General features: G+C 35.2%; 2 protein-coding genes and 1 pseudogene across 2 annotated transcripts; 1 reads left to right on the forward strand and 2 right to left on the reverse strand.

The window, feature by feature from the left end:
- Nucleotides 1–45: 45 nt before the first annotated feature.
- LOC130721873 (cell division cycle 20.2, cofactor of APC complex-like) lies at nt 46–3,704 on the reverse strand. Its single transcript, XM_057572459.1, has 8 exons — nt 3,519–3,704; nt 3,363–3,441; nt 3,069–3,260; nt 2,358–2,624; nt 2,175–2,277; nt 1,758–2,074; nt 1,443–1,604; nt 46–816 (listed from the first exon to the last, which is right to left on the reverse strand). Exons 2-8 carry the CDS (start codon nt 3,432–3,434, stop codon nt 673–675), a joined length of 1,257 nt encoding a protein of 418 aa, XP_057428442.1. The 5' UTR covers nt 3,435–3,441; nt 3,519–3,704; the 3' UTR covers nt 46–672.
- A 2,311-nt stretch (nt 3,705–6,015) lies between these two features.
- On the forward strand, nt 6,016–12,408 carry LOC130724451 (sucrose-phosphatase 1-like; annotated as a pseudogene).
- Nucleotides 12,409–17,838: 5,430 nt separating this feature from the next.
- LOC130723017 (uncharacterized) lies at nt 17,839–20,047 on the reverse strand. Its single transcript, XM_057573926.1, has 4 exons — nt 19,872–20,047; nt 18,493–18,759; nt 18,290–18,392; nt 17,839–18,179 (listed from the first exon to the last, which is right to left on the reverse strand). Exons 1-4 carry the CDS (start codon nt 19,998–20,000, stop codon nt 17,839–17,841), a joined length of 840 nt encoding a protein of 279 aa, XP_057429909.1. The 5' UTR covers nt 20,001–20,047.
- Between the last annotated feature and the right edge of the window lie 2,747 nt (nt 20,048–22,794).

The following is a 22,794-nucleotide window of genomic DNA, read 5'->3' on the forward strand; positions in this document are numbered from 1 at the left end:
GATCCCTTGATGAAATAAATTCTAATTCATTCATCTTCACTCCATACATCATACATGCTGATCTGTAACAACTTAGCTTAACAAACCCAATAATACTATGGCATACTGATATCGAAAACAGAAGATAACAGACAGAATATCATTAACTAATTGAAGCATCCTGTTTCAATTGCTGTTAAGGCAAATGATGCTACTGATGGGTAGCAATTTATGTCTTGCATTAGTACTAATTAGCAATTTATGCCTAGTCACTGCTAATCTATACAAATTGTCTTTAATAATTGGAAACTGTGATAATATGCATAATAGCATCCAATGAAACTAATAGGCCAAAGTCTCTTGTCAATGGCCTGTCTGTCTTGATGATAATCAACACCCTCCCTCTGCTGGCTCAATAGAACTTCCAAAGGCCGTTTCCTCCCAACTGCATGCAACAAGATCATATCAGTTTAGTAGCCCCACGGCTGTTGGGTATGAAACGATCACCCTTCACAAAACAGAAAAATTAAAACAAATTAGAGTGAAAAGTGAGGAAGCAAAATGAGAAAAAATATATAGAGCGCGTTTGGATACGGACTAAAGAGCACTTATTGGAGCTACTAAAAAATGAGTTAGATAAGCTCCAACATGTGCTCTTTGGTCCGCAACCAAACAAGCTCGTAAAAGGAAATGTTATCTTAATGCGGATATCTTCAGGGACAAAAGGTTATCCAGATGTGAGATCTTTGATGTATCAGTAGCAGGTGGCCCAAAAATATCCCAAAAGCGAAGAGTTTCATCTGCCCCAGCTGACACCACTGTTAAACCATCTGGGCTCTGCAAGAGATAAGAACCTAGTGTTAACTTGAAAGAAATAATTGCCAGGATTGAGTTTAAATGGATTAATTCATTGGAGTCATCAGCATAATATGGCACTAGTGTTCAAACAAATACAGGTACTACATAAGATGCTCTTCCTGATTGCATACCTTACATTACATGCTTTAAATATTTATAATTGGACCAGGTTCTAGAGTTTAAGTTATGGAAAATAATACTTTGACACCCCAATTCCACCCCACACCACATTGGAATAAAAGAGAGAGAAGTGAGATATATGATGAGTGGTGTGATAGGAAAAGAAGAGAGAAATTCACATAGTTTAAGAAATGTAGTTAAACTAGATAAAATGCATTAAATTTGTCTTAAATTAAAATGAACTTCCAAAATTACCCTTTGTTATTAGTGTTGGAAAGTGGAAAAGAGAGAGAATAATTAATGAGACACATTTTACAAGTTAGAATTAATAAGGGCATCATTGGAAAAAATTAATTAATATAGCTCAAACTTTCATTTGGTTCTTATAAAAAGGACCAAGATTTTTCTTCTCTTTCATGCTTATAAATAGGACCGGAGGGAGTAAAGAAACTGTTAAAGTTTTTACTTATAGGAAGCATATATACCTGAGATAGATGGAGGACTCTTGAAGCATGAGGGTCCAAGCCTCCCACTTTATTCATGGTTGGATACCGCCACAAGCAAAGTTCGTTGTGGGATGTACTTGTGCTAAATCCATGGCCACTTAATATCTCCTTGTGATGCCTATTCCATTCTAATCCACAAACCTGCACATAATGCCAAACTATCATTCAGCAAGAGTAAACAATGGATGCATTTGTCCAAAAGACTAAATAGTAATCAATTAAAACAATGGTGATTAATTATTTGTGGTGAATGGAAATTATTAATTCTCCAAAAACAAACAATAAGTATCTTACCTGAGCTGTAGTATCTATGCTGCGAATGCAAGTTCCTTTTTGAATATTCCATATCTTAATACACCTATCATTTGTACCACCTCCAGAAGCAAGCACATTTGAATCATAAGGGCACCAAGCAAGGGCTTTGACTGCAGCAGAATGGTCCTTAAAACAATGCAAGAAACTCGATGAATTCATTTTAGATGATTCCCATATGTAGATATGATTGTCATTGCCGCCACTTGCCAGCATATTTCCCCTTTTGGACCATTTTAAGCCACAAACTTCTGCTCCGTGTGCTTTTACCCGTGAAATGACATTTCTTCTTGCTCTAACTGCACACAGTAACATAATAAAGCAAGATGTTATATCATCTCATTTCATCAATAGCTTTCTGTATTCAAAATATATCTAAAGGGTTAAAAAGAACTATACCATCATGGTTGATTATAGATTTGTCATGGCTTCCAGAAGTTAAAGTATTGCCACTCCATGCAATGGTTCCTATCCTTTGACGATGACCTTCTAGCACTCTTATCTGAAAGTTAAAAACTAGGAATTGAGTCCAGACGTTCATATTGTATAATTAGAGAAGCAGATAAATAGAGAGATACATACTGGCTTAGAAGTCTCAGCATCCCAGAGTTGAAGCTTAGAGTGCATAAATCCTGCTGCGAAAAGTTTGGCATCCTGTGACCAGGCAACACTTGTGGGACAATCATTGTCAGTGGCTTCAAACAACCGATGTACATTGTTGTTCACGGAGTTCCAAAGGTACATTTCTGGTCCCAAAGCAACAGCAAGAATGTTGTTCTTCCCCCAATCCATAATGTTTGAATAGTAGTCATTTCTAATATTGGGTGCATCCAAGACCTTCTCCTCCTTCTGCATGCATAGTTATTCAGTTTTTCAAATCAGTGTACAGCAAGAAAATACAAATGGTTAGAAATCATAAATGATTCTTCTCATCACCCATTACAAGTTTACAACGCTTGTTCATTGATTCCTCCAAGAGGAAGCAGATTGCAGGAGGCAAACTTAGGATTTACTAACAAAATGATAAAACTTGCATTGCATGATCTTATAAACGTTACATTATCTCAAACAAAAAGGAAACAAGAAAAACAGAATCAGAAGACAAAAAAAGTAAATTGACTACTGTATTCAATCACACTGCAATGAATTATTGAAGTATTTATACTGCTATAGTGCTACCTTAGACAGTACATTCAGTTGAAACAGTTAAAATTGAGAAACACTTTAAACAAGGTTAACACCAATGACAAATAAAAGTAGTTTTTTTGAATAGACAGATATGCATTCAATCACCTTAGGCATTGCACGAGGGCGGGGCTGATTGATACTGTTTTGAAGTGCGGCTGCCTCTGCTTCTCGCATCTGATCGATGTGACGAATAGATTTCGTAGTTGATTTAGAACTTCCTCTGAAAACTAACATCCTAAATGGCTTTCCATCTGAACCCAAAGTGAGTGTCTCATCCAGTTTCTGTCTGTACGATTCCTGTTAAGTTATTATAAGAGATAAAGAATCAACACATGCCAATTCTTGAAAAGAAAGAAAGAAATAAAGAAAGAAAGAGAGAATTGAAGTAGAATTACATACACTGAATGATGGGTTGTGAGGAGTTACGTTGAACCTGTTGGTGAGCAATGTGTGGGCTTGATCAAGATCCATCAAGCTCCTGTTGGGTATGAACCGATCACCCTTGAGTCACAAAAATTGAAACGAAAAGTGAGGAAAATTGCGTGCGTGCGTTACCGGAAAATGGTAATGGGTTGGAGGACTGAGAAGGCTTCTGGGAGAGTACCAATCACGATCAAGACTCCACATTTGAACGAGTTTGAAATTGAAATCGCTTCCTTCTCCAACAAGAAGCAAGAACAAGAACAAGAACAAGATTCGAATGAGGGTTTAATTGTTCTCAGACTCAGTTGTGTTTGTTTGTTTCGCTCCCCCGCCACGCCACTTGTTATTAAATACCAATTTTTCTAACCGCCACTTTAACCTTTCGGATTATTAACGTTGAGCCAAAATATGCCTCTTTGTGTTTTGACCGTTTGGATTAGATATTCAGATTTCATTTATGTTTCCCTCCCCCGCCAATTAACTTACCGTTTAACTTAACAACTATTTTTTCAAATTTTCAACGGTTTAACCTTCATCCTATATAATAATGAATTTTAGTATATTGTTCTCACTTCTTATCATCTATCACATATCATACTTTCTCTCTCTTACTTTTTCTTTTCTTCCTATCTCTTCCATCCTTCCACCTCTCCCCAAAAAGGGGTGTGAAAGCAACATTATTCAATCTTGAACTACCATCTTGTCTTTTTCTTCAATCTAGTCATCACCCCCACAAGGAGAGGGGTGAGAGGGAATCATGTGTCGTTTGAGTTCGTAAAGTAGAGCTCCTTGACGAGAGCAATGGCTTCTCGAAGGTTGAAAGAGAATGTCATGGGTCCACGGCGACGAAGTGGTATATATTGGTAATTTGGAGGACAATGGAGATTACCTCTTGACGATTTGAGCAAATGAAGCAGTCGTAGTCTCATCTCTACAACAGTCCATGCAAATTCTCCCACTAGGAATCACTTGCGGCTCCTTGTATTAGTAGAGACAAGAGTGTGCAATATGTGAGATCTAGGGTTTGAGCATCTTATGCTCTATTTATAAGCCCCCGCAATGAGGCAAACCCTAATCCTTATTGGTGCTTAAATTAGGCTTATCAAATGGGCTAGTCCAATAACAGTCTATCCAACAGTCTGGTTCAATAAGACAAAATATTCTAGTGGGCTAATTTTATGCGTGTGACCTTATAGATATCTTTGACATATTTAGACTGCAATATTTAAATATAAATATTAAACTACTAGTGCATATACCAACAATGTAAAAGTAATGTTCGGCATAATCAAAAGCTAGATACAGAGACATGTGTTGGGCCTAAAGGAGATGAATTAAATTACGGCGGATCATTTACATTGAGCTAAAGAGCAAACCACAAATGAGATGGACACCACATCTTTCACCCAAAACCTTACGGCATTAGATGTCTGGGCCATCTCACTTATAAACCGCTCAAAGTTTTTCTTATCTTCCAATGTGAAACTTACTCACACTTGATATCACAACAAGGTATCTGTATGATTGAACATTTACAAGCTTTACAACATTCTTGTGTGTTATCTCCCTCACTAACTACACCCTCAAACGAAATATACTTAAAATCAATCCAAAATATCAAAGTATTTATTTAAAGGAAAAAACGACATCCTCCCCTAGGTTTTCAAAGACTACAAACTGTAGAGAACAAGTGCATTAGCGGCTCGCAGTGGAAGCAATTCAAAGGTGGATCTTTGTTCCTCTCATCAGATTTGGATTTTCTTTGGTCTAATATGAGTTTCTTCTCCTCAAATTTGGGTTTCCCTCCCATCAAATATGTGCTCCTCATCACAGTATCCATGAGCTCAACCATTGCTTCGCTTCGCCGTCGTTCTATCAAAAACTTCCACCACCGTCTTTTCCACCGAACCAAAAACCCCATCTGGTTGTTATGCTGTCGTCGTCGAAAAAGATGAAATAGAATAATTTTAGAAATATTCTTATATATTGAAGGTAATTTCGTCTTTGAAATTTTTCGCTCAGTGGTCTATAAATGAACTACTATTTTAATTGGTCATATTCCACAATTTATAAGATTTTATCTGGTGAAGTTCTAAAATTGAATTTACAGTGTGGTTTATATGACTGTATCATATTGATATGTTTTTTTTTACGATAAAATTCACAGTAAATTCATTTTTAATATAACTAAAGTTAGTTTTTAATTTTTTTATCTTTTAAGACTTTAATTGCATGTTTAGCATGTAAAAGAAAAGTGAGAAAAAATAAAATGAAAAGAAAGAAAAAGAAAATTAAGTTGTTTGCTTGAACAGAAAATTAAAAGAAAGTGAAAGAAAGAAAATAATATCTTTGTGAAATGAGATAAACATCTCAATTAAGAAAAAAAGACATAAACATGTCAGATAAAAATAATATACAATCATTGTTTTTTTTTGGTAAAAATTATAATTTTAAGCACAATTAAAAAAATTTAAACTCTTTCCGATGTACCCAAAAAAAAATTGAAAGGATAATTAAAAATTATTTAGTAAATAATTATGTTTTTAGTATTGTTTGATATTTTTATAAAATATAAATTAAGGGTGTATTTTGATTTAAATCATATAAATTCCTCATCGGTCAGATTTTCTCTTCGTAGAAGAATTTCTTTTGTATGGGTCTCTCACTTTTTCTTTCTTCTCAATTTCTCGCCTTCCAAACAAATTGTAACAAAATTGCTTGTACTACAGTTTGCGTGAGGATTCCGAGTTCATGTTGTTTGTTGAGTAGCGAATCATCTCCTTCTGATGCACGATAGTGGGTAGCTATGCTTTTCCCTTACTCCTTTATCTTTCAAAAATGAAGTGAAACCAAATGACACTATGAATTGTAGAAAAATTGTGGTGGGAAAAAAATATATGCATTTTGTTTTCTGGAATTTTCAAACCATGTTTATTTTGATATGTTTCAAATATTCATTTCTGCACTTTGGATTCTGTATTGGGCATGTGGTAAAATTACTAGCATGCTTGAAGATGACATTTTGGGGTATCCTATTTTAGGGTTGAATTTATGGTTCATGTCCCCATTGATGGTGCTGTTGTAAAATTTGTGCTTTCACTTGATCAAACTAATCATATAAGTTATATATATCTTTTACACTGTTAAAATATTAAGGTATTCTGTAGTGGATAGTGTCAGGGAATTGATTTTAATGTCACCCCTATAGATATTCATGCCATCCCCTTCCGCACATCCAATGTGTGGTGAAAGTGCGGAATGTATAATTTGTGTAGGTGTGTAATTGATTCCCGCACATATAAGTGCGGTAAAATTGGGTGGCGAGAAAACGAAAAGGGGTGATGTCAAAGTTAATTAGTATTATTGACTTATTGGTGCTTCCGAAAAATTCTTGGGGGGGGGGGTATGAGACCTGTGTTAACAATCCTGGGTAGGTTTCCATATTGTTTTTTTGTGAGATTTGGTTCCTATTCTTGCATATGTTATGGATTCTTGAATACAAAAACATAGGACTTAAAGATGGACCACATTATTTTGAATCTACGCTTGTAGAGAATTTACAGCTGTATACTTGTGAAGATACTTACAAGGTTAACTTTCAGGGGTTTCCTGTGTTAGTAAAGCAAAGAGAACTATATGGATCGACTCTGTGGTTCTGCCAATCTAATGATAGTGTCTGATCTTGATTTGACAATGGTAGATATCATAATTTTGGTAGTGATTTGGAATGATGTCTGAGGTAAAGTGTGGTGAAGCCTGTTTATCTCATTGCAGGTTGACCATGATGATCCAGAAAACCTTGCTCTTCTTAGGTTTAATGCGCTATGGGAAGCTTATTATCGTCAAAACTCTCTGCTAGTTTTCTCCACTGGGAGATCACCTACTATTTATGGAGAGTTGACAAAGCAAAAACCTTTGTTAACTCCAGATGTAACAATAATGTCTGTGGGAACTGAGATTACATATGGTGAATCCATGGTACCAGATGATGAGTGGACACAGTATCTGGATCATAAGTGGAACAGGGATATAGTTATGGAGGAAACAGCCAAGTTTCCTGAACTAGTTAGTCAAGTATGTATCTATCATGTAATCTGTTAATTTATGAAAATTAATCTACTCATCCTTTATCAGAATTCTTATTAGTTGAATCCTTCTTGGGAAAATGACCTTAAATCAATAATTGTATTATCTATTAAAAACATTTTCATCCATTTTTTTATCTTTTAATTTCTGGAGTAATTGCAGTCTGAAACAGAGCAACGGCCTCACAAGGTTAGCTTTTATTTGGAGAAAGGGAAGGCATCAAAAGTCATGCAAGCTCTCTCAAATTGTTTGGAAAAACGCAGGGTAAGAATATTATTATCATTATTTATAAAATCACATGATAAGATTATAGTTCATAAACAACTTCAGTGGCAGGAATTTTTGTGCTTCATTTAAAAGCTTTACCTAGATATGTATTTTTTGGTTAACATTTAAAGGTTAAAACCCTCTTTCTTTCTCTTTTCTGTACAGACGATCTAGTGTGTATAGATAGCTGATCAGGTAGTCTTTTATTCTTATTTTAAATGGCACAATTTCATTATATTTATGTATAACAGTGTGATATGTGATATTCCTCCTTTCTTTTCCAGTTAGATGTGAAAATCATTTATAGCAATGGTATTGCTTTGGATATATTACCCCAAGCTGCTGGCAAAGGACGAGCTCTTGCTTTTCTGCTTGAAAAGTAAAAAGCTGATGGACTACAACCACACAACACCCTTGTTTGTGGTGATTCTGGAAATGATGCTGAACTGTTCAGTGTACCTGAAGTTTATGGGGTGCTGGTTCGTAACATCATTAGAATTACTAAAATTTACTATATACTTGTCCGTCGTGTTTCCTAACTGTGGTTTTCCTGTGAAAAATTATCATCCACTTCCCTAATTTGCAGGTAAGTAATGCGCAGGAAGAATTGGTTCAATGGTATGCGGAAAATGCAAGGGGCAATCTACAAATACTTCATGCAACTGAGAGGTGTGCAGCTGGTATTATACAAGCCATTGGTAACTTCTCTCTAGGTCCACAACTCCACATTTGTCTCCAAGAGATGTTAGAGACTCAGTGTTCCACACGAAAGTTCTTAGTCCTAGCCATGAAGTAGTGATGTTCTACCTATTTTATGAGAGATGGATGCGTGGAGAAATTGAAAATTCTGAGCAGTATATGCAATATTTAAAATCTGTCTTAGTAAGTTTTGTCCCATTTGGATATTTTAAATGCAATTGCAAAATTGCTTAGAAATCTACTTCTAAGCCTGGCCAGAGCTGAGTGTCTTGCATGCTTGGGTACTTAATGTTAGGGTATTGAAAGAAAGCAAAGAGAAGTTTAAATCAAGTGCGAAGACTCTTGGTCGCTTTGACCCGACATATGTTTTATCGTAGTTAAGAGTTAAAGGAGAAACACAACATATAAAGTTCCAGTTAATATGTTGTCTATGAAGTTCAGATTTTTATATCTCCAATAGTCCAATTAACTTTCATCTGTTTATTTGAAAGTTTGAATGAGGGTGGGTGTTTTTTTCAATTTCAAACTAGAGTAACCTTTTATGTAGCTTTTGAAAACTAGAAGAGGCACCGCTAATTTCAAATTTTTGTCTATATGTAGCATTCTACAGGAAATTATGTCCATCCCTCTGGAGTTGACCGACCTATGCACCAAATTATAGATACCTTAAAGATGCAGTTTGGTGAGAAGCAGGGCCTAGGCTTTCGGGTTTGGGTTGATCGTGCATCTTTTGCAGAGGTTAGTTTGGGCTCGTGGCTGGTCAAATTTGACAAGTGGGAGTTATCTGGTGAGATTTTTTTTAACTGTAAATAACTACTCTTATATTTTGTTCCTTATGATCTTCCTTTTTGTAGCCTTGCATCTTTACTTCCTTCATGAATTTTTTAAAATGAATGTTTAGGCTTGCAAGAGCAGGCTAGTATTATGGGAATGGTGTAAGTTCCTACTTCCTAGTTGAGATTTGAGTTTTTTTCTGTTTTGAGACATTAAATATTAGGATCAGAAAGGGACACTAAATTATTCCATAGATGATAGAACTCCCTTGTTTAGGTGCAGGTTTGTCAAGTTCAGCTTACCTCTTGCAATCAGTATCATAATCATTGAAGTAGCCTCTTATTTTATTAAAATTCTTGTCATTGATAAGATATAATTGATAAGATATAGAGTGAGAGAAGAGGGTAGAAGAGAATGAGAAATTATGAATTTTATTCTGAATGGATGTTTACAAGCATCTATTTAAGATCAGAATAAACTAGTTGTTGATAATAACAAAAAACTGTAACTGGTGTATTGAAGATGCATCACACAGACACACACAGTGAGCTTGGACCTTAGATCACCAAATCTGAGTAGATAGGGGTTTTGTTAAAGCATCAACAACCTGTAGATCAGCAGGAAAATGTTGAACATAAAGCTGCTTGTTAATAACCTTTTCTCTAACAAAAAACATACCAAGCTCCATATGTTTAGTTCTCGCATGAAGATCTGGATTATGAGCTAAGAAAACATTGCTCGAATCATCACAAAACAGCTTGGGAATAACAGTGGAAAGTTTTAGTTCTCGTAAGTCGTAACAAAGATTGAGCCCAAAGTACCCCAGCTGAGAGTAGTGCTAAACACCTATATTCAGCCTCTGTACCGCTACTTGCAACGACACTCGGTTTTCTTGACCACGATTAAGTAAGATTTCGCCCTAGAGGTAAACTTGCACCTGATGTAGAACGCCTATCTTCAACATCCATAGCCCAATCAGCATCAGAAAATCCTCTTCGTTGAAGAGGAAAAGATGTAGCAGGTTTCAGCAAAAGACCATATGAGATAGTACCCTTTAGGTACCGAAGAATCCTTTTTACAGCTGTTAAACTTGTCTTGTGTCTAATGGATTTTACATTTTATTAACTGGGAAAATTCTGGACAGTTAATGATAATATACTGTAGCGGGCACCCACTGTAGATCTATATAATGAAGGATCAGGAAATGGAACTCCGCTGTTTTTAAAAGAGCTGAGATATACTTACCATAGGAGAAGAAATAGGGCGGCAATGGAGAATATTGGCTTTGTTTGAGAGGCAGTTAATATACTTCTGTTGAGTGAGAACCAAGCTTCCAGAAGTTGAGCACTTTACTTCAATACCCAGAAAATAGTCCCGCTGGCCCAATTGCTTTAGAGAAAATGCAGAATTGAGCTTATCTATAAACTGATGAACAAGAGTGGAAGAGCTACCAATCACTATGATATCATCCACATAGACAAATTGGCACTATGGACAAATAATCAAATAGAGACAGATCACAACAGCTACAAATGAACCCAAGCTGTAAAAGAGCGATCATTGAAGTCTTTTTGACCAAGCTTGGAGTTTGTTTTAGCCCATAGATGGACTATATTGAGCTTACAAACTAGACTTTTGTCAGCTGACTCAAATCCTCGTGGTTGTGTCATAAATACCTCTTTTGTAGAAATCCATTTGAAAAAGCATAAATACCTCCCTTTTCAAAATGACCCAGCATTTGGCATCGGATTGGCCATCCGAGACACCAGAGGAGCAGTGAAATTCGACGCCTGGACTGGCGATGACCATTGTGGCGGTGAAGCACGTGGAGGAGAGCTGGCATTGGCGATGGTCTTTGAGAAATCAAGCTCTTGATACCATCATAGAGTTCGAGAGAGAAGAGAGTAGAAGAGAATGAAATTTTTGAATTATATTCAAAATATGAATGTTTGAGATACAAGCTTCTATCTATAAGATCAGAATAGACTAGTTACTGATTTTAACAGAAAGAGAAACTAACTAACCAACTCTGTTACACTTGTTACAAGAGATCATGATACAAAATTTATCCGGCAGCGGGCAGCTCACTTATCATAAAATACACAAGTAAGTTCATAATTATCAACAGATCACGGTTTGAAAGTGTAACAACAAAATAGCATTAGAGTATATGTGGCTGAAATTGGTTTATCTGTGATCAATACATATGTATTTAGTTTCAAGGTGCAGTGCCCATTTCACAGAAACTGATATTGGATTAGATGATATGAAAGATTGATTGTTTGAGTGATTGCCTAACTTTCATATGTGACTCTGTCCAGAAATTGCCTAATCTAATGTAGTGTGCTGATTTTCCTTCTTTTGTTTTCAACTTTTGATCATTTGCATTGTACTTAGGCAGCTCATCTTAGCCTCTTTAGGTAGATAAGTATTGGAAAATTTTCATTCCTTATATAAAGTCATTTTATGAATCCTCTTTCTATTACTTGTACTTCTTTGACTTATTAAACTCTGTCATCCAAAATCAGGGAATGACTTAAGGTGTTGTTTAACAAAGGTTTTGATGAGTTCAAAGGTAAATCTTTTTACACCGTATTTACACATTTCTGTTCTTATTTTTTAGTACTTTTTTTTACATGAATATTCTGATATTTGTTCCTATTAAAAAGGTTGTGGATTTTGGCAGGTTGATGCACCAAATGAGTTTACCTGGATGCACTTACATCAGACTTGGTTGGATGGCTCAAGAGGAAAGGATGATATTCCTTGGTCTGTCTAGATCACTAACAAAATCGTAATCACTTTCTTTAAAAGCATTACCGTAGTGCCAAATTATTCAGCTGTGGCATGATATGGCAATATGCACTCAAAAGAGATAAATGGTGGACAGATTTTCTCTTTTATTTTGCTTGTGTAATAATAGTTTTCAACGAATTCATGAGCATAAAACACATTCATAAAAGCAGCAAGATAAATGGTTGATATGGACATCATTTTATTACAGTTTTCAGCTTTTGGATAAGTGGCCATGTAATAGCAGCCCAAGATTCAATAGCAATCAAAAGAGTTGAAATGACAAATGTCAAAATTGTAGATTCAGGACTCATGTAATGTAACCTACGGTCTTGTTAGTTGTTACCTTTGTTATTTGTTGACAAATTTACCCTGTTTAGTTCAGACAGCTTGTGCTTGGAAAGGTGCACCTAGCTCTTGTGTAAATTTGTATTTTATGGCGAAATCGGATAGTGGTAAACTGGTGATCACAAATTAATTAAGAAGTAAACAAAGCTCTTTAAAAAACACTTAGGACTAGTTATAAAACATCAAAAGAAATATCCTTGAGACATTTCTTTCATGATCTTATCATTTTAAGTGGCATGGAATATTTCAAACATCATATACTCGCAAATCAAGATGTTTGATTTTGATTCCTCCACTCAATTTATGGTAGAAATAATAATATAAAATCATTCATGTGACGCTTATCCAATGGAAGATCCTATGTGTGCTATATTTTCTTGGTCGTGCTCAAGTCATTAAATTTATCGTCTTGTACCAAGAGCACAAGCGAGAGAATAACCAAATAAAAATACCTCCAGTTTTCGGCTTGCAATACAAGGGCTTTTCAAGTAACAGTGTCCCAGGAAAAACCATCAAATTTATTCTTTTCTATGCCCACCTACAGGTATGAATCCAAAGACTCTAGTTCCTTTCACTATTTCGCATACAAGTTTGGGTTTTCCCAAAATTTTGCAGGCCAGTGCTTATATCATATTGTGAAATTAAAAACCATTGAATAAATCAGTTAGTTTATTTTGACCAAAAAAAGTTCAGTTAGTTTATATATTTATTTTTTCTGTAAATTCGTTTATGGAAGCAAAACCCATTGAAGAAATTAGTTAGTGAAACTATCTGGAATTAGTTTGTGTAGCCACAAATCAATATATAGCTGAAGAAGGTGCTGGGAACTAAACAAAGATGAATTTTATAACTTCCACTTCATTAATATCATTGTTTCCATTATACAGTAAGCTTATAATGAGTAATTCTACTAAATCTCTATTAACTAAACAAATTCTCACCCATATCTTCCGGTAGAGATCAACATTATATTGGATGTGACATAACATATTACAAAGCATAACACACCCAACTTTAAACACCCTGAAATCTTAACATAAATTTTCTTCATACTTCCATATTCTGATGCCTTCTTTTTCTTGATCAGTAAAGCTTGCTTGGAAGCCTTTGCTCTAATGAAAATCATGGCTAACTTTTTGAGATGCTTGGTCCAGAGTACGTCAAGTTAACTTGCAGCAAGGTTCAAATAACAAGTCAAAGTGCAAAACCAACATTATGGAAAAAGGAGAAACAATTACCATTATGTTGCATGAACCACATTCATGCATCTATTGGATTGTACTCCACCATGTTGTCATTGTTAGGATCAGGGTGCTCAGACATTGTTAGACTTTAAAAGGAAAAACATATCAAGAGTCGCATATTACCTCTTGTTAATAAAATCATTGGTTAATCTATGCACTCACATTCACAATAGAAAGGACAGGAAGCTAGTATTTTAAACTAAAGATTCTATACAAGAATTCTGCATATCACTCAGTTAATAGTTGCAAGAAACCGAAATCAAGAACTTGCAAGCCATCTTCCAACTCCTTCACCTTCGACAACATTTGCAGAATCACGTTTGTGTTAATAGTTGTACGAAGAGAAAGGAGAAACAGATCGCACAATGTTTTCACAGGGCAGTAAAAGTGGAATATTAAATATGAAGGACACTATTTGGTGTGATTTATAATTTCAGCTGTTGACTTTTTCAATAAAAAATAAACGGGTGAGACGGGTTCCTATTATTTTCTTGTTTTTTTTTATTTTTTATTTTTAATTTCTGAAAAAATGCCTCTGGGATTAACGCTAACCGTTTGGATTAGATATTCAGATTTGTTTCGCTCCCCCGCCAAATAACTTACCGTTTAACTTAACAGCTATTTTTCAATTTTTCAACGATTAATTTTTTTTTTTAATTTTAAAAATTCAAATAATTACTCATAGATGGACAAGTGTCAATTTTTCCCTCCGAAGGTTCTTAGATAAATAAAAAACGGGCCCAAGGGCCAGAAAGTACAAGACACTCCAGCCCGACAACAAACAACAAAATGCTTAGCCTAATAGGGAGTCATGCAAATACATAGCCCCTTCCCCTCTCTTTCAGATGAATATGCTGGTTTATAACGTCTTTTCCTATCTACTATCCCTCGGAGCGAGGGGTTAGGCAAGTGGTTTCCTGCTTTGATCATACTTCTCCTTCTTCATGATGTGCGTTGAAGCTTTGATCTTTTCAGCTAATCCTTCTGACTAAGCTTGCTCGACCTTCCTTCTTTCCTCTGCAGCTTTGAGCTTGACCAATCTCTTCTTTATTGATGCTCCGACGATCTCTGGATATGGCTTCCTTTATCTGCATCGTCTACTTTGTCCTTGCTTGTGCTTTGACTCCGTTGAACGTTGACTAGTCTTTTCTTCTTGCAGGTGAGCTGTCTTCTTGTCCTCTTTAAGCAAAGGTTCTGCAAGTGAAATCTTTCCTGAAGGGTATGAGAGTAATTTCCTGAAATGCAATTCATATAATATATTCAGTCAGTTCATTTGCACTTTTGAACGTTTCGCTCTTGAAAATTGTTATCATTCAAAATAAGATAGACGATGCATTCAACGTTTTGAACTTAACATATTATTCTTCTTGTAATATATTATCAAATCGGAGTAAGTACGTATGATTTTAGTAAAGGGATCCTTTTTTAGATCTCTTATTCTATAAAGGACTTCGCCTTCTCATATTCCAACAACCAAGTGGGTACTTATATGCTTAGGGTATACCAATCCTAAAAAGAATCATCCATCATATGATAAAGATTACCAAGATATAAAAGATGCTATCTGACAATATAAAATATCGCATTGATTTAGAGTCTTTGGAATTATCATGTGCGTAATGCCCTTAGTCTGAGTGTCTGAGGCATTAGGATGCTTGAAATGTCAAGATCCGATCGAGATGAGTAAATTCTTTCAAACAATATCAAAATTAACATCTTAATCCCAAATCTCCAAGTTCGGCTACACATTAGTATCACAATATGGTAAATTACGTAATGGGGGTAAATTAGACATCCCAATAACTTAATTCAAACAACATTTTAAAATTGAAAAAACTCTAAACCCTGTATTCTCTGCCCCACCGCATTCTCAGCCTCCCCCATCATGGAGAGGGCTACCTCTACTCATGAAGACCTTCTACCCAGTTCAGTTGACTTCTTCTCTCTTTTTAGTGAGAGTTTGTTTATATTCTCTATATAGAGTTTTTCTATTTACCTCCTATGTATTTTCCCTCTGCCCATCACCTTCCACCTCCCTTATCTTCTTTTTCCTCCTTTAACTCTTGTCACTTGTTTTCCTCACTCATCTTCCCCTTAAATCCTCCATCAGATTCTGACCTCAATGTTTCAATATGGTGCGGCTAAGCCGCTTGTTCAGCACGCATTTGCCCTATCGTAGAAATGCCAGCATTCTGACCTTAATGTTTCAATAATGACTTACCCGTGACCATGTGGAGGATGAATGAAGAAGGCCTTCTAGATTCTAAGCCACAAGGTCTTCTTCCTCATTACAGATTCATTAGATGCAGGATTGTATTTACTAGTGGATTTAGTAGCTTCCAGCTTTTGTTTTAATGACTTTCCAGTAAGAGGCTGAAGTCCTTTTGGCAGTTTTATGAATGATCATTGCATGAATCAAGTTTGTTATATTTCTTTGTCCTTTATGAGGACTCATTAGCTAATGTGTGATTTTTTCTTATCCTGCAACAAATTTTACAATTTCAATGGCTAGATTCCTTAATGCTCGATCTCTCTTTAGTTTAAAAAGGAATGGCAGGGGATCTAAATTCACGATCAAATAACAAAATAAAGTTCAAGTGCCATTTATGGCTTTTGATAATATAAACTAGGAACTGCAGTTTTGCTTCAATAAATGTAGTGCCAAATGCGCTTAACTTTTAACCCTCAATTCAATGAACAAGGAATCCCTTTTTGTTCGCCTCTATATTCTGTACTTCTCTCAATGAATCACTGCTGTAATAAAATTGGTTTGAACATTCCTAATTAGACAAAATAATACAACAATAAGAGAACAAAGTCCTCTTGCTTCCATCATCTTAATGGGGATATCTTCAGAGACAAGAGGTTATCCAGATATGAGATCTTTGATGTATCATCAGTAGCAGGTGGCCCAAACACATCCCAAAAGCGAAGAGATTCATCTGCCCCAGCGGACACCACTGTTAACCCATCTGGGCTCTGCAAAACATAAGACCCTAGTTGTTAACTTGAAAGAAATAATTGCCTGGATAATGTTTAAATAGTTTATGCAAAACATAAACTCTTCCAACGCTTATGCTAAAAGATAAACTAAAATAAGCTGTTCCAAACAAGGTCTATATATGTTATTTCACCTGTGTTCAAACAAATCCAAGCACAGTATCAAATGTTCTTGCATATTGCATGCCCTCACATTCAATTCTTTAAAAATTTACAAATGGAGCTGTGTGCTCGAGTTTAAGTTTTTCTTATACACAACATATATACCTGAGATAGATGGAGGACTCTTGAAGCATGAGGATTCAAGCCTCCTAATTTAGTCATGGATGGATACTTCCATAAGCAAAGCTCGTTGTGAGATGCACTTGTACTAAAGCCATGGCCACTTAATATCTCCTTGTGATGTCTATTCCATTCCAATCCACAAACCTACATAGAAAGCCAAACTATAATTCAGCCAGTAAAACCAATGGATATATCTGTCAAAGGACTAAATAGTAATCAATTAAGACAACGGAGATTAAATTTTTATGGTGGTGAGTGGAAATTCTTATTTCACAAAAATCTAAAATAATAATGTATTACCAACAACCCATTTAAAAAACCTTTTGTGCTACCAAATAAAGCAAGCTCAACTGAAATATACTGTTATAATGTATACTCTTTTGTGTTCCCATTTCGTTTATACAACACTGATTCCTCATTATGAACCTTCAGAAAGTTAGTAACTTTGTGACTACTCCCACATCATGCTTTTACCCCTCAAGATTATCTGATTAGGTAAAGAATATACATATTATTGTGTATTATTCTCTTTTTCCTCTGTCCTTTGGGGTTTAAGATAGAAAGTTTATCTTATCCCTCAATATACTAGGATTCTCATCGAGATAAATGAAAGGTAGCTAGGGTCTCTTAGTAGTACTATAGCGCATCCATATAATTAATTGTACTTACTTATTCTAGTTAAGTTTCATATCTAAATAGATTCATATAAGATTTTTTTGGGTGGTGGTAGCTTTACTCTTTTGAACCACTTTGATTGACAATGCTGTGTAATTTCAGTAATTAAAACTCTCAAATGAATGAATCAGAATTGATTAACATTATGAAAGAAAAGGAAGTGACAATGCAGAGATAGAGTAAATAGTAATCAATTAAGACAATGGTGATTTATTCTTTTTCGTGAATGGAAATTCTTAATTCTCATGGAACTGAAGCAATAAGTGATACAGTTAATGAGACTAGGGAAAAAATGTGTATCTTGCCTGAGCTGTAGTATCTATGCTGCGAATGCAAGTTCCTTTTTTAACATTCCATAACTTAATACATCTATCATTTGTGCCACCTCCAGAAGCAAGCACATTTGAATCATAAGGGCACCACGCAAGGGCCTTGACTGCAGCACAATGGTCTTTAAAACAGTGCAAGAAACTCGATGATCTCATTTTAGATGAGTCCCATATATAGATATGATTATCATTGCCTCCACTAGCCAGCATATTTCCCCTTCCTGACCATTTCAAGCCACAAACTTCTGCTCTGTGCGCTTTTACTCGTGAAATGACATTTCCTCTTGCTCTAACTGCTCACAATAGCATAATAAACAAAATGTTATATTGCCTCATTTCATCAATAGCTTGTTATAGTAAAAAATATATCTCTAAAGGGTTAATTAAAAAGAACTATAAATACCATCATGGTTGATTATCGATCTGTCATGACTTCCAGAAGTTAAAGTATCACCATTCCATGCAATGGTTGGTATCCTTTGACTGTGACCTTCTAGCATTCTTATCTGAAAGTTAAAAACTAGAAATTAAGTCCAACTGTTTGTTCAAATTGTATAATTACTTGCTGATCATAGAAAAGCTAGATAAATAGAAAGAAATGCATACTGGCTTAGAAGTCTCAGCATCCCAGAGTTGAAGTTTAGAGCGCCTAGATCCTATCGCAACTAGTTTGGCATCCTGTGACCAGGCAACACTAGTCGGAAAGTCATTGCCAGTGGCTTTGAACAACGTAATTACGTCATTGCTTACGGAGTTCCAAAGGTACATTTCTGAGCCCAAAGCAACTGCTAGAATGTTGTTTTTCCCCCAATCCATAATGTTTGAATAGTAGTCATTTCTAATATTTGGTGCATCCAAGGCCTTTGCTTCTTTCTGCATGCATGGTTATTCAGTTTATTCAATCAGAAAACAGCATGAGATTATGGCTTATACAAGAAGGAACTTTAGAAAATTAGAAGAAAACACAAGTTAGACAAATTCACAAATTATACAAATGGTTAGGCATCAGAATCAGTTTTCTTCTCATCATTACCCTACAACATTTGTTAATTGATTCCTTCAAGAGGAAGCAAAATACAGGTTGCACACTTTGTCATATTAGGACTTAGAAACCAAATGATATACTTGCATGATCTATATAAACATTAAATTATCTCAAACAAAAAGAAAACAAGAAAAACAGAATCAGAAGACAAATTAAACAAGTAAAAGAAAAATTTAAAAAGTAACCGACAACAGTTGCAGATAAAGAAAATCAGTATTCCATCTGGGGTCTCCATGTCTTTGCTAAAACCCATAGTAGTCGTATAGCAGCTGACCCCAAAAACACTATTGGGGTAAAGAGCATATCGCGATGACCGCTATGCTGAGTGTTAGAAGAAAAACCCCAAAAGTACCCCCCCCAGAAAAATGCCTTGCATTAACTTTTAGAGGGCAGCATTGAACTGCACCGCTATGCTACAACTAGGAGTGGCAAAGGGCCGCTATGGGAGCTATAGTACTGCTATAAAGAGGTGTTGACAACTTTCCTAACAACTATATTCCAAAGTCATCAATAACTAGTTTCTTCCAATCTTCTTAACCATTAAATTTCTCCTCACCTGCAAAAGTGTTCATTTTTCTTTCCTTACATATATTTAAGGTCATCAGTGGGTTTAAACTGATATCCTGCCTAGATACAAGCAACAAAGGAATTTGTTTGCAACAATGATAACCAATATCAAGTTTTTAATGTAAGAATATATGTCAGTGGTCACCAGTTGATTTCATTATGCCTATGCTGCTATAATGTTACCTTAGACAATAAATTCCATTGCAGTTGAATCGAGTTAAAATTGAGGAACACTTTGATCAAGGTAACACCAATCAATAACAAATAAAGGTCCATTGTCAATAGACAGACATCCATTCAATCACACTATGATAATATATTTTAACAAATGAAAAAAAGAAGCTGGAAGAAAGAACACTGATATGAACAGAACCTTAGGCATTTCACGAGGGCGGGGCTGATTCCTATTGTTTTGAAGCGCGGCTGCATCTGCTTCTCGTATCTGATCAATGTGACGAATAGATTTCCTACTTGATTTTGGACTTCCCCTGAAAACTAGCATCCTAAATGGCTTCCCATCTGAACCCAAAGTCAGTGTCTCATCCAGTTTCTTTCGGTACGCTTCCTGTTATCATAAGAGAATTCTCTAAAATTGACAATTTCAACCATGCAAATAAATAACAACCAACAAGATTCATAATCTGAAGCATCAAATTTGCCATTTCAAGAACAGATAAAGAAGTAAAAAAAAAACAACAAGAAATAGGTGAATGAGTGAGTGTACATACACTGAATTTTCCATTGTGAGGAGTTGTGTTGAACCTGTTGGTGAGCAAAGTGTGGGCTTGATCAAGATCCATCAAACTCCTGTTGGGTATGAATCGATCACCCTTCAAAAAACACAAAAATTAAAACAAAAATTGAGAAAAAAAAATGCATAATGGAAAACCTAGAACAATGATTAACAAGAGAATGAGAATGAGAAAATTACTGGAAAATCATAATGGGTGGGAGGGCTGAGAAGGCTTCTGGGAGTGTACCAATCATGATCAAGACTCCACATTTTCGATCAAATCGAAATCGCTTCGAAGAAGAAGATGATGTTGATGATGAGAATGAGATTAGGGTTATATGAATAATGAATGAATTGGATTGAACAAAATGAGAGAGAGTAGTAGCGGCACTGGAGAAGTGTGCGTTATGTTCCGGTTCCCCGCCAAATGCAGGTACCTTTTAAATGGCAACATTTCCTACCGTTGTAACTATTGACCTTACCAAATTAATCATTCTACTCTTTCAACAGCAGTTACATTTATTTAGTTACTCTTTATTTTAATTAAACTAAAAAGTCAATTTCTCATTTAGGGAAAGTCATTGAATGTTTAGTGCACATCTAATAGGTGCTTTTATTAAGTTGACTATTTGAGTTTTACTTTGTCTTTAACTATCTCTAGGCTTTAATTATAGTTTGACCAAATTAAAGAAGACTTTAACTACGGTTATAGTAATTAATACGTTCATTTATTAATTATTTTGATGAGATTAACCCACAAGTAATTATTCTTTGATGATTCAGAAAATAACCCACTATCAATAAAGCTAAATTTTTTAATGTAAAATATTTATTTTATTTTTTCATTTTAAAATCATACTATTCAGAATATTTCAGATAGTTTACAAAAAATCTCCCTCATATATTTTCTCTCTATTCTCTTATCTTTTATGTTTTCAGTAAACATGCTATTAAGATAATTGTTTTTTTCGTTCCTTGGCCATGGCTTCCTCTAGCCATCCGTTTTCTTCCTCTCACAATAGTACTTAAGCGGATTTAGATCCTCTCATGTGTTAATCTCACATGACTATGTCATGTGAAAATCTCAACCCTTAATTTTAATTTAAGGAAATTTGGGTCCTTAATGAATATTTGGAGAGATAAAATTAAAATTGTGCGGGAAATAATACTAACTATCAGATTTTATCAAAGAAAGTAATTAAAGGTCATGATCTTACCCATGACACGGTCATGTGAAGTTAACACATGAGGGAATCCAAATCCTTCATCAGCACCTACTATGTTTTCTCATCACTCCATCAAAATTAAATCAAGCTTGATGAGAGTACTTTTCTTACGGTAAGGAACTCAAATGTGAGTAAGAAGTCTCACATTGGTAAAAAAAGAAAGCGTTGAGTAATTTATAAGTGATAGAATTTATGCTTATAAAAAAAAGTGATAAAATTTATACATTCAACGTCTTAGTGTTATGTGCGAAATATGTGATGTCCAATCCACCTGTGTGCTTTGCTCTTAGTCTAATGTGGAAATCTGCCGAGTTTTTAAGCATCTGAGCACAAATGGTATCAGAGCCAATATTTCATTATCTTCTTTCTCTTCATCATCTTCTTCTTCTCATCTCTCTGGATTTGACTCTAAATCTCATTCTTTCATTTTCATACCTGTATTTGACACTTCAACTCATTTTCTCGTCTTCTTTCTTTTCTCACTTCATCATTCTCTTCATTGATCACTCATTCTTTTATTTCTTCACACTCTGATTGAAGATCTATCTTCTTTAATCTTCATCTCTCTTGACATCGTCATAGTCATCACTGTCATAGTGATCGTCACACTTTTCTTTCTACTACATGTTTCATTTATACTGAGTCTTGAACATATGACCACTGCAAGATGTGTGACTCACAGAGAAGGTTGTAGTAGACGTTAGAGAGTTGAAGATATTCCTTCTAACCACAAGTACTCTGATAGCATATATTATGATTTGTGTGAGACGAATGAAGACTTTTAATGATGTAGAAAAATGATTTCAACAATTCTTCATCGTACATGATAGTTGTAAGATGTACTTTTTTGTTTGTTTCTAGCTAATCATGTTCAGGCTTAATTTCAACTTATATAGCCTATTGACAATTGAAACTAGCGCTTCATAAGACAATTCTTCTTTTGACATATAGGCACGCTTGATAATTTTATGTTGATGTGATAGATCTGTACTTTGATTTGTACTTTCTTCAGGCTCAACTAATCACACGTGAACAAGCATAATGTTTAGCTTTAGTTGTTTTCTTTAGTTGCTTCATCAGATTACTTCAATCTTCATGGCTTTAGTTCTCCTTGAGATGAAATCATTTTGCACAGGAGTAGAGATCTGACAATGACATTCTTGGATCATTGTAGCTGTGAGACGTTGAGTTTTTGTACGAGCCAATCTGTGAGTAATGACCTCTTGGACTCACTACCAGAAATTCGCTGTTTAGTGACTGATTTAGTGACCGAATTAATTCGGTCACAGTTGTGACCGATTTTGTGACCGAATTAAGGTTTTTTTTCACTACCTCCA

The sequence above is a fragment of the Lotus japonicus genome, chromosome 6 (assembly GCF_012489685.1).
Source record: "Lotus japonicus ecotype B-129 chromosome 6, LjGifu_v1.2".
Taxonomy (NCBI): Eukaryota; Viridiplantae; Streptophyta; class Magnoliopsida; order Fabales; family Fabaceae; genus Lotus; species Lotus japonicus.